General features: G+C 39.3%; 2 protein-coding genes across 2 annotated transcripts; both read right to left on the bottom strand.

Moving 5' to 3' along the window:
- Positions 1 to 5998: 5998 nt before the first annotated feature.
- Positions 5999 to 9912, bottom strand: LOC114525787. The gene is made up of 3 exons (XM_028547214.1): positions 9589 to 9912; positions 9237 to 9327; positions 5999 to 9064 (listed from the first exon to the last, which is right to left on the bottom strand). The coding sequence occupies exons 1-3, from the start codon at positions 9607 to 9609 to the stop codon at positions 6318 to 6320; spliced, it is 2859 nt and encodes a 952-aa protein (XP_028403015.1). The 5' UTR covers positions 9610 to 9912; the 3' UTR covers positions 5999 to 6317.
- Positions 9913 to 9947: 35 nt separating this feature from the next.
- On the bottom strand, positions 9948 to 12274 carry LOC114525614. The gene is made up of 3 exons (XM_028547003.1): positions 12264 to 12274; positions 10663 to 12208; positions 9948 to 10631 (listed from the first exon to the last, which is right to left on the bottom strand). Exons 1-3 carry the CDS (start codon positions 12272 to 12274, stop codon positions 10431 to 10433), a joined length of 1758 nt encoding a protein of 585 aa, XP_028402804.1. The 3' UTR covers positions 9948 to 10430.
- Positions 12275 to 12696: the final 422 nt, after the last annotated feature.

Here is a 12696-nt window from a genome sequence, read left to right as displayed (position 1 = left end):
TCGTATATACCCCCATTCTGTATATAAACGGGAAAGCAATCCTATCTCCCGATGTTACGTTCATTCAGTAAACGTCCCCCAGTCTTCCTCGTTATAAAGGTCATCCGGGTCTTCCACGTTGTGCAACGTGATTGGACAACCCTCAGTCACGTGATCCATTACCTTTTGTTTGAGATCGCATATTTGTTGTTTTAATGCGTTCGCCAGAGTACTCAGTTCCACGTTTCTTGATCTCAAGTCTTTCACGGTTGACTCCAGAACTGCTTCCTTCTCAAGTTTCCTCTTCCGACATTTCGACGAGGCAACTCGATTTCTTTGTTTTTTTCTTTCCCGTTTCACCATCTCTTGCATCTCGAGGTCGATGGGCTGCAGCGTCGAGTTTCCGCCAAAAATTGCCGAATCGTCCAGTTTAAAAACTTGCGACGGAAACGCGGAGTTTGTCGCGAGCACGTTATTGTATGCCGTGAGCGCGCGTAACTGATTGACGGCGTCGTGATCTTCCGTAGGATGTCGTAATGGCGTCGTGTAGAGCTGCCCGGTTGTATTCGGAAGTAAAGCGTTCGTCGGATAACTTGGAAGAACATAAGTCTGCCCTAATTGTTTGTCTGTATTATTTTCTGACGAAACTGGGCAAAAGTTTTGGGTGTTTGGATATTTTTCCCTACCACTCGCAACTGTGATTACCCCATTTGCATCCGTAGTTAGGTAAAGTTGATCTGTTGAGCTTGCCGTTTCTTCCACATAGCTCGTATGAATCTGAGGTATAATAGACTTCATTGTCTCCGTGTTTTCCTGCCTATCATGAAGTTCCTGTAAGACCTCTGGTAAGCCTTTTGCGAAGCCCACTTGTTCGCTTGTTATTGCGTTTACTGCACGTGTGCTGACGAAGGACTTTCGTTCCCGATTGAAACGCAAGCAACATCTTCTCCAGGTCGGGCGAAGCAAGTTTTAAGATTCCAAATCAGGTGAATGTATCTCTGTGGGTACGTTGTTTCGACGTATTTGCCCAAGTCTTGGATTTTGGTGTATTCTGTATGTAAGTTCAAGTGTAAGCCTCCCTTCTCGTATGTAAGAGGCGAGTTTACTTGAGTCGGCAGTGGTTCTTCGTGATAAAAATGAGCCTCATGCATTTCCTCCATTTGTCCTGGTTCCCGAAACATACCGTAGATGAAGTCGAAGAGTGCCTTTAATATTCCCTCCTACTACAAGGGCTGCATTGTTTTTACAAAACGCTTTTTAATCCCGGCAAAATGTCCAAAAGCATAAATTCCAAAAGCTTGATCTTTGCCATGATTTTTCACGGTTATGGGCATCACAAAACAATCCTCTTTCGGTTCAGTGAGCAGGATACTTGGTTTGTGAGGTCATTCTCTCTTTGGTTTAAACCTACTGCCAATCTCGGAGATTGGGGCAATCCTATTGGCTGGATTTCTGGTCGCTGGTTAATGATTAATGCAGGGAACATGATTTGCTCGATAAAGTGTGACAGACAGCAGGTAGAACTAAATGCTTCTCTTCTTCAACACTGCACGAAACGGCGATTGTTGCACAAAACGAATCTGTTGAATTCCATAATGGGATTAGTATCGTCCCATTCATCATCTTGGGAAACAACGGATCGGAATAGAACGTTATGTTATTCTGTCGAAATATAGCAATTTGTGGCTTTAGGTGATTTTAAAAAGTTATATTGTAGGTTTTAGACTGCAGGTACCTATCTTTCCTCTTTTTGTAAAATTAAATTGCGATAGAGGGAATATATATTCTCTTTCTTAAACCGGTGAACTAATACTCGTCTCCTTAATGATCTTGCTCCTGTTGTTCAAAACTCGGTTACGTTAACCCCGGGTTAACGCAAATCTTTATATTAATCTTTTTAATCGCTTAGGCTTTAAGTTGGAGTCTGTTAAATCAGTAGTTATAACTCCAAAATACACGTTTCTGATTGGCTATAATTTTGACACAAACTTAAGTCCCAAGTGAACTACTTTATTATGCCATCGGCCCTTAGTTCATCAACTGATAAATATGAATTTGTATTTGGTTAGCTTTTCCATCCAACAAACATCACAGTTTCTTGTTCGTTGTATTACTGCGATATAATACAGTCTTTTTAAAACTAAATTTAGGCACAGCTTTGCCAAATCTCCAGTTGTTTATAGCCGTATAAAGAAACGTGACTGTCCTCGGCAGTAAGGTTGTAACTGCAGGATATTTCAATGAAATCCTCGTTTTAATGGCGCGTCGAAACGAAATTCTTAATTTGTATTTCACATTTCTGCACCGGTTGATTGCTTCGTATGTCTCCGTAGCATTTTGCCAACGTCCGGGGCGTATTTGTATCGTTTTAACTCGAGCAATTATCACCAGACAAGGCTTATCAAGAAACTGTGTCTGAGGTTTCATCCCTAAAGTAGCTTGTGAAGTCACCTTTGAAAACAATTTCCTCCTCCACAAGGTGTTGTTAGTTTTATAAGGATGACATGCGCACAGCTTTGGATCAACGCCCGTATCCGAGCATATTTCATACTCATTAAACCGGGATACACGAACCAGATTATTCAAAATTATACCATGCTCACCTTGTTTCATGGGAAACGTCAATTCGACGTCAAAAATTTCCGGAGTCTTTCGGTCAATCGGTTTTGCCAGTAAAGTGAACAATAACTTCTGGTTGATGCCAACGACGACTTGCCGCGCATTTGCCACACCCGTAATTACATACCGCTGACATGCGCCGTAACCAAAGAATTTAGACGTGACCATCTTTTCCAGCTGAGTCTTCAGAGTTGTCGTGTACTGTTTCTGAATTCTGTTATTTAAGGTTCCCAGCACAAACTCAGCCGCCCACCTGACTGCGTCAGTGTCGTTCGAGATCGTGTTCTCCATGCCATCGCACAGGCATAATGCAACGGAACTTATTTTCATTTCTTTGCAAGTGCGGTTTAAAGGTACTGGTCTAAATAAACCTTGCAGATGTGATTTTATTAGAGGTCCATCAAGTCCTTCCTCTTCCCTAAAAGTTTTTGAAATTGGGTCAGCGAACGCAGCTAAATGTTTCGAATTAGAACCTGCAGTGTCCTGGTTGGAATGATTTGGGTTCGAGGCTAAGCTTTCAGCCCACACGCGAAGTTCTATAATCGAGACCAATGAATTGTACAGATCTTCAACGCCTACCAAACGATTTTGGTTGAGCACCAATGCATTCATTGCTTCTGAACTAAGCAACTTGCTGACTTCGTGTGGAATGATCATAAACAACAAAGGTTGGAAGACCTCCTCTCTTCCTTGTGTTGAATATGCTGCAAAATTAATCACTTTTCCGCCATGGTCTGAGGCAAAGATCGTCAAAGTGTTTCGTAAATGTGCTGCGTGTCGAAATAACTCTGAAAGACTTTCGTCATCATTGACTATACGTCTTCCATTAGTATCGTGTGATGTCAACACATGTGTATACGCTATGAACGGCTGATCGGCTATATCATTGAGCTCTGTGTACTTTTTCACATACTCCAAGAAGAATGATGCATAATGCCTCCCAGCGAAGCAAACGTTTGGAACAGTTTTCGAATTATAAGGGTTTGTCACTTTAAACTTTCTGTAAACATCACAAGTTAATATAGACATCCCATAATCATCAACCACCTTTCCACGACCCGATAGTTGAACAAGCTGAACAAAATCCTTCCATCTGCTAAGCCGCTCCATCTCGCTCTTAACTGGACCTATGTTTTCACGTGGATCCATGAACGAACCCCACGAGTCATACCAACAGGCATCTTCTTGAAGCAATGTACTATACCCTGCGTTTTTATATCGAGCAAACATCTCTTCGATTCCATGCGTACAGTTGAACGTGCTACCATTTGCTTTAAATTCCTCGACAGTATATTTGCAGTTCTTTTTAACGTGTAAGTATTTTCGTCCTGCAAACAGTCTCTGAAGGTTTTTATATGTGTTTGTTTCATAGCCTTGAACCTTTTCAAACTCCAGGAGGGTCGATGGAATTGTTTGATTATAAACAATATCTCTAAAAGTCGACGCAGTTTTTAAGAGAGTTCTGTAAAAGTGCGCGCGAGATAACGAGTCCTCAACTACGATGTTGATATTGAATGGTCTTCTCTTATTCAGCCTTCGAGAAGGTTTAGCCCGTTTTAAAATAGTTGGAAAACTTAAGACCTGGGTACCTTTCCCGCATTTTAACAATGCAAATCCGGGCCCAAAGGTTGAAGACAGAATGTGTTGTTTAAGTTGCGCATTTAAGTTGTCTGTATTATTCAATTTGCGCCATGTAACTTTTCCCATCTTTTCATTAAACAGTCCAAGTAAAATAGTTTTTCCTCTGCAGTGACTATCATTGCATGATACTTGGACTTGCTCTCTTTTGTAATTTTCCCCACCAGATATGGAACATATTTTAACAGCATCTTCAATATCGCACTTCCCTGGTGTCATTGTTCCGTGAGGACCGAAATATTTGATCACGTCTTCGCAATCACGAGAAGTTGACTTTCTTCTACGACACTCTGGAACCAGGGTTTTAGAATCACTCTTTTCCCTTGGCTTTCTTATTCCCCGATATGGGCACGAAGAGTATGCTGGAAAGGCTCTGTTGTTTGACTCATGCGTGTCGTCGTGTAGCATTGCCTCAAAAGTGTGATAGGTTGGGTAATCAGAGTGGATTGGTTGAACTTGCTCGTTTGAACTACTGGGTTCTTTTACGATGTCTTCACTGTCATCTTTTTCAACAATGGAGAGCCTCAAATTAATTGAGGAACGGAATGCTGTAACATAATTTTGAATTTTTTTCTAATTGATATTATCCAATATTTTCAGTATTGATATACTAATGCGTGATTCCTATATTTACTGTCTAAAATCTAATCAATAAAGTAAATATAATTGATGTAATCAATATCTTCGCTCTGCGTGAAATAATTACCGATATTTCCTTTCATTCTCAGAATAATATCCAACATTTTGTAGTTAAATATAAACACGAATGTGGCAGACAGAGCAACTAAAATTATGACCTAAAAATAATAAACATTGCATTGATATCTTCATAATAAATCGATTAGAATTATATCTACCGTTTATTATAGGTTAATTCTAGTGTAATTTTGCAAGATATCGTCATATAGGGCTGAGTGAAAAGTTACAAAAACATTACTTCGAAAAACGACAACTTGTAAACTCAAGATATGAGCTATAACAACAAGACAAGAATTTTAAAGTGATATATTTCGACTTTATTTCAAAGTCATTTTTAAACCATTGTCATTCTGGTTTGACAATGACTTTGAAATAAAGTCGAAATATCGCTTTAAAATTCTTGTCTTGTTGTTATAGCTCATAATTATCTTGAGTTTACAAGATGTTATTTTCGGAGTAATGTTTTCACCTATATTTTATCAAATTATCAGTGGAAAGTTATTACCCATTGTTTATTATCTTTGCCATCTTCAAATTTGTGCCCAAGAAATAATAAACACATTCGCTACATGCTTTATAAAAATGTTATTATTTAATTATTTTTGTGGAAATGCTCTTATAACTCACCAGTTTTGCGAATTTCATCTTAAACTTTTCGATTAGTAGTTGCTTTCATCCTCTTTGACAATAAAGGTCACATTTAAACAGATATAACCTGACAGGTAGCACACTTCAATACTTGTCTACCAGTTGGGTTTATCCAATCAGTGTAGAATTCAGCTAGATGAAATAGTAGCGAAGCCAGTCCGACAAAATTGTGTCGCTGTGCAAGTATATTTTCGTGTTAATTGACTTTGAAAATATATTAATTTCTGAAGAATTGAATAATGGTATAACTTTTAATTTGCATAGAGACACTTAATCGTCGAGCTGGCTACTTTACTGGCTCGATATACCGGGGGCCGGTTGTATGAAACCCGTTTATAGCTGAAACGACGGATAAGTCAAAATTAAATAACACTTTTACATCTCTTTTGAATGAATCAACTTGAATATTATGCACTGAATATGTAGTTGAAACAGTATCGTTGTATTAGGGTTAAAAACATTTTGTTTGCTTCTTGAATAAAACGATAGACTTGATTTCTATTTTGAACTTAACCAGCGTTTAAGCTAAATGAGCTTGATACAACTGGTCCGAGTCTTTAAAAAATAACTTCCCATTGAGATCATGCTTTTTTAATAATCGTTGTTGTGCATGTTTATAAAATACATAACTTAGAGTCTGTTAAATCGTAGTTAATTCCAAAATGCTCGTTTCTGATTGTCCAGAAACTGATAAATATGAATTTGTATTTTTTAGCTTTTCCATCCAACAAACATTACAGTTTCTTCTTCGTTGTATTATTACTGCGATATAATACAGTCTTTTTAAAACTAAATTTAGGCACAGCTTTGCCAAATATCCAGTTGTTTATAGCCGTATAAAGAAACGTGACTGTCTTCGGCAGTAAGGTTACAATTGCAGGATATTTCAATGAAATCCTCATTTTATAGATGCGTTTAAAAGAAATTTTTAATTTGTATTTCACATTTCTGCACCGGTTGATTGCTTCGTATGTCTCCGTGGCATTTTGCCAACGTCCGGGGCGTATTTCTGTCTTTGTAACTCGAGCAATTATCAAAAGACACGGCTTATCAAGAAACTGTGTCTGAGGTTTCATTCCCAAAATGGCTTGTGAAGTCACCATCGAAAACAATTTCCTCCTCCACAAGGTGTTGTTAGTTTTATAAGGATGACATGCGCACAGCTTTGGATCAACGCCCGTATCCGAGCATATTTCATACTCATTAAACCGGGATACACGAACCAGATTATTCAAAATTATACCATGTTCACCTTGTTTCATGGGAAACGTCAATTCGACGTCAAAAATTTCCGCAGTTTTTCGGTCATTGGGTTTTGCCAGCAAAGTGAACAATAACTTCTGGTTGATGCCAACGACGACTTGGCGAGCATTTGTCACAACCGTGGCTACGTACCGCTGACATGCGCCGTAACCAAAGAATTTAGACGTAGCCATCTTTCCCAGCTGAGACTTCAGATTTGTCGTGTACTGTTTCTGAATTCTGTTATTTAAGGTTCCTAGCGCAAATTCAGCCGCCCACCTGACTGCGTCAGTGTCGTTCGAGATTGTGTTTTCCATGCCATCGCACAGGCATAATGCAACCGAACTTATTTTCATTTCTTTGCAAGTGCGGTTTAAAAATACTGGTCTAAATAAACCTTGCAGATGTGATTTTATCTGAGGTCCATCAAGCCCTTCCTCTTCCCTAGACGTTTTTGAAATTGGGTCAGCGAACGCAACCGAATGCTTCGGATTAGAACCTGCAGTGTTCTGGTTGGAATGATTTGGGTTCGAGGCTAAGCTTTCAGCCCACACGCGAAGTTCTATAATCGAGACCAATGAGTTATACAGATCTTCAACGCCTACCAAACGATTTTGATTGAGTACCAATGCATTCATTGCTTCTGAACCAAGCAACTTGCTGACTTCGTGTGGAATGATCATAAACAACAAAGGTTGGAAGACCTCTTCTCTTCCTTGTGTTGAATATGCTGCAAAATCAGTCGCTTTTGCGCCATGGTCGGAGGCAAAGATCGTCAAAGTGTTTCGTAAATGTGCTGCGTGTCGAAATAACTCTGAGAGGCTTTCGTCATCATTGACTATACGTCTTCCATTAGTATCGTGTGATGTCAACACATGTGTATACGCTATGAACGGCTGATCGGCTATATCATTGAGCTCTGTGTACTTTTTCACATACTCCAAGAAGAATGATGCATAATGCCTCCCGGCGAAGCAAACGTTTGGAATAATTTTCGAACTAAATGGGTTTGTCACTTTGAACTCTCTGTACACATCACAAGTTAATATGGACATACCATAATCATCAATCGCCTGTTGACGACCCGATAATTGAACAAGCTGAACAAAATCCTTCCATCTGCTAAGCCGCTGCATCTCGTCTGTAACTGGGTCTAACTGTTTGCGTGGATCCATGAAAGAACCCCACGCGTCGTGCCAACAATGATCCTCTTGAAGCAGTGTACTATATCCAGCGTTTTTATATCGTGCAAACATCTCTTCGACTGCATATGTACAGTTGAACATGCTACCATTTGCTTTAAATTCCTCGACAGTATATTTGCAGTTCTCTCCAACGTCTAAGTATTTTCGTCCTGCAAACAGTCTTTGAAGGCTTTGATATGTTTTTGCTGCATAGCTTTGAACTTTTTGAAACTCCAGCAGGGTCGATGGAATTGTTTGATTATAAACAATATCCCTGAAAGTCGACGCAGTTTTTAAAAGAGTTCTGTAAAAATGCGCGCGAGATAACGAATCCTCAACTACGATGTTGATATTGAATGGTCTTCTCTTCTCCAGTCTTTGAGAAGGTTTGGCCCGTTTTAAAATAGTTGGAAAACCTAAGACCTGGGTACCTTCCCCGCATTTTAACAATGCAAACCCAGGCCCAAAGGTTGAAGACAAAATGTGTTGTTTAAGTTGCGCGTTTAAGTTGTCTGTATTATTCAATTTGCGCCATGTAACGTTTCCAATTTGATCATTAAATATTCCAAGAAAAATTGTGTTTCCTCTGCAGTGACTATCATTGCATGATACTTGGACTTGCTCTCTTTTGTAATTTTCCCCACCAGATATGGAACATATTTTAACAGCATTTTTTGTGTTACACTTGCCTGGTGTCATTGTTCCGTGAGGACCGAAATATTTGATCACGTCTTCGCAATCATGAGAAGTTGACTTTCTTCTCCGACACTCTGGAACTAGGGTTTTAGAATCACTCGTTGTCCTTGGCTTTCTAATTCCGCGATATGGGCACGAAGAGTATGCTGGGAAGGCTCTGTTGTTTGACGCATGCGTGTCATCGTGTAGCATTGCTTCAAAGGTGTGATAGGTTGGGTAATCAGAGTGGCTTTGTTGAACCTGCTCGTTTGAACGTTCGTTTACGATGTCTCCAGTGTCATCGTTTTTTACAATGGATAGCCTCAAATCAATTGACCCTGGAGCCTCTTGGAATAGCATTTTGAATGGGGAACGGAATGCTGTAACAAAATGTTAAGTTCTTAGTTTTCGTAATGAATATTACAATATAAGTATTATCAAAATATACCGATTCGTGATTAATGCATTGAACATCTACAATATAATCAATAAAGTAAAGATATTCGATGTAATCAATATCGTGATCCTCACCATTATGTGTGAAATACTTACCAATTCTTTCTTTCATCACAAGAATAATATCCAGCATTTCGTAGTTAAATATAAACACGAATGCTGATAAAACAGCAGCAAAAATCATGAACTGAAATAAAAAATATTGATCAATACAAATATATCTACATAATAAATTGATTGAGATAAATTCTACCTTTGTATTATAGTTTGATTCTACTGTAATTTTTCGAAATATATATCACTGATATATTTATGCATGGGGCGAGAAAGTCATTACCAAGTTTATTGTTTATTATTTTTGCTGTCTTAAATTTAGTGCTCAAGAAATGATAAACACCTTCGCTGTTTACTGTTAAAAATATTATTTTGAACTTCTAATTTAACTCACCAGTTTTGCAAATTTCATCATAAACCTTTAAAAGAACAGTTGTTTTCATCGACATAAAAGATCAGATTTAGACATCGAGTTATATAACCTGCCAGGTAACATGTTTTAAAACTTGTGTACCAGTTGAATTGATCCAATCAGTGTAGAACTCAGCTATCTGAATACAATTCCGGATGTTGATAGCCGACCGGAGGTGCGTAGCACCCAGTTGGTATATATACGACAAAAGCGAGTGGTAGAATTGTTTTATAATTGCGTTCGACGAAAGAGAACGCTTCGTAGCCGTGTCATATCGAGATTCGCGATGTCAGATTTGCCTTGTTTTGATGTGTCGTATAGTAACTGGAGACCATGTGCTCGCTCTATTTTGACATTTTGTTGTTAATTTTTATAGCACATGAGCCATCACTGTTGTTAAATTACTCATTTTGCGGGTAACCTTTTGAATCAAATACGCTGTGAGCCTGTGACGTTATAATGTTAACATTTTTGTTAATGATCGTTAACCAAAATCAACACATTCCGAACGCAAATCACTAATCTGTGATTACTGCTGGTTTAGCTACTTTAAATACCATTTAATTAAATATCAGTGCGTTAAAATACTCTTTTTAAACCTAAATACTGGTTTAGCTCTGTCATTTTTAAGACTGCTTTTAGTCGTGAAAAGGAATGTGACTGTCTTAGGCAGTAGAGTGACATATGCAGGATATTTTAATGAAATCCGAGTGGTATAAGCTTCTTTGAAGAAAATTGTTAAATTGTATGTCACATTTGAACACCGGTTGATCGCTTCGTAAGTCCTAATTTTACTTGGCCAGCGTTCACCAATATTTTGCAATTTAACCAAAAAACAACCAGGAGACACGGTTTTCAAGGAAACGTGTTCGAGGTTTCAAACCGAATTTCGCTTGTGAAATCATCTTCAAAAATAACCTCTTCCTCCACAACGTGTTGTTTGTGTTGTCTGGATGACACGCGCAAAGCTTTGGATCAACGCCCGTATCCGAGCACGTTTCGTACTCATTAAACCGCGTCACACGGACCAGGTTGCTCAAAGTTAGGGCCAGGTTCGGTTTTTTTTATAGGAAACGTCAATTCGATGTCAAAAATTTCCGCAGTCTTTCGGTCGATGGGTTTTGCCAGTAAAGTGAACAATAGCTTTTGGTCGATGCCGACGACCACGTGCCGCGCATTCTTCACACCTGTGGCTACGTACCGCTGACATGCGCCGTAACCAAAGAAGTCTGACGTAGCCATTCTTCCTTGTTTAGACTTTGTGTACTGTTCCTGAATTCTGTTATTTAAGGTTCCCACAGCAAATTCAGCCGCCCATATAGCCAATGGAGAATTGCTCGACACAGTTTTATCCATACCATCGCACAGGCATAATGCAATTGGAATTATTTTCATTTCCTCGCAAGTGCGGTTCAAAGGTACCGGTTTAAACAAACCTCGCAGTTGTGATTTCATAAGAGGACCATCAAGTCCTTCGTCTTCTTCCGCAATTTGAGGAATTGGGCCTGGGTACGGAGCCAAATGTTTTGCGTTAGGATCTGTGTCCAGGTTGGAGTTTTCTGGATTAAAGGCTGCGTTTTCCGCCTGTTTTTTCACGCGAGGTTCTATAATCGAGACCAATGAATTGTACAGATCTTCAACGCCTACCAAACGATTTTGGTTGAGCACCAATGCATTCATTGCTTCTGAACCAAGCAACTTGCTGACTTTGTGTGGAATGATCATAAACAACAAAGGTTGGAAGACCTCTTCTCTTCCTTGTGTTGAATATGCTGAAAAATCAGTCCCTTTTGCGCCATGGTCTGAGGCAAAGATCGTCAAAGTGTTTCGTAAATGTGCTGCGTGTCGAAATAACTCTGACAGACTTTCGTCATCATTGACTATACGTCTTCCATTAGTATCGTGTGATGTCAACACATGTGTATACGCTATGAACGGCTGATCGGCCATATCATTGAGCTCTGTGTACTTTTTCACATACTCCAAGAAGAATGATGCATAATACCTCCCGGCGAAGCAAACGTTTGGAACAGTTTTCGAACTGTATGGGTTTGTCACTTTAAACTCTCCATACACATCACAAGATAATATGGACATCCCATAATCATCAACCACCTTTCCACGACCCGATAGTTGAACAAGCTGAACAAAATCCTTCCATCTGCTAAGCCGCTCCATGTCGTTTTTAATTGGGTCTAAGAATCTGCGTGGATCCATGAGCGAGCCCCACGCGTCGCGCCAACAGCTATCCTCTTGAAGCAGTGTGCTATATCCAGCGTTTTTATATCGAGCAAACATCTCTTCGACTCCGTATGTACAATTGAACATGCTAGCATTTGCTTTAAATTCCTCGACAGTATATTTGCAGTTGTCGATAACTTTGTTGTATTTCTGTCCTGTGAAAAGTCTCTTGAGGTTGTTAAACGTGGTAGACCCATAAGCTTGAACTTTTTCAAACTCCAGCAGAGTCGATGGAATTGTTTGATTAGAAACAATATCTCTAAAAGTCGACGCAGTTTTTAACAGAGTTCTGTAAAAGTGCGCGCGAGATAACGAGTCTTCAAGTACGATGTTGATATTGAATGGTCTTCTCTTCTTCAGCCTTTGAAAAGGTTTGGCCCGTTTTAAAATATTTGGAAAACTTAAGATCTGGGTACCTTCCCCGCATTTTAACAATGCAAATCCGGGCCCAAAGGTTGAAGACAGAATGTGTTGTTTAAGTTGCGCATTTAAGTTGTCTGTATCATTCAATTTGCGCCATGTAACGTTTCCCATCTGGTCATTAAACAGTCCAAGTAAAATAGTTTTTCCTCTGCAGTGACTATCATTGCATGATACTTGGACTTGCTCTCTTTTGTAATTTTCCCCACCAGATATGGAACATATTTTAACAGCATTACTTTTGTTGTTACAATTCCCTGGTGTCATTGTTCCGTGAGGACCGAAATATTTGATCACGTCTTCGCAATCACGAGAAGTTGACTTTCTTCTATGACACTCTGGAACCAGGGTTTTAGAATCGCTCATTGTCATTGGCTTTCTAATTCCCCGATATGGGCACGAAGAGTATGCTGGGAAGGCTCTGTTGTT

Source organism: Dendronephthya gigantea, unplaced genomic scaffold, assembly GCF_004324835.1.
Source record: "Dendronephthya gigantea isolate DGI-Jeju-01 unplaced genomic scaffold, DenGig_1.0 000035F, whole genome shotgun sequence".
Lineage (NCBI taxonomy): Eukaryota > Metazoa > Cnidaria > Anthozoa > Malacalcyonacea > Nephtheidae > Dendronephthya > Dendronephthya gigantea.
The sequence above is the reverse complement of the archived record's forward strand: the minus strand, read 5'-3'. Positions and strand labels throughout refer to the sequence as shown.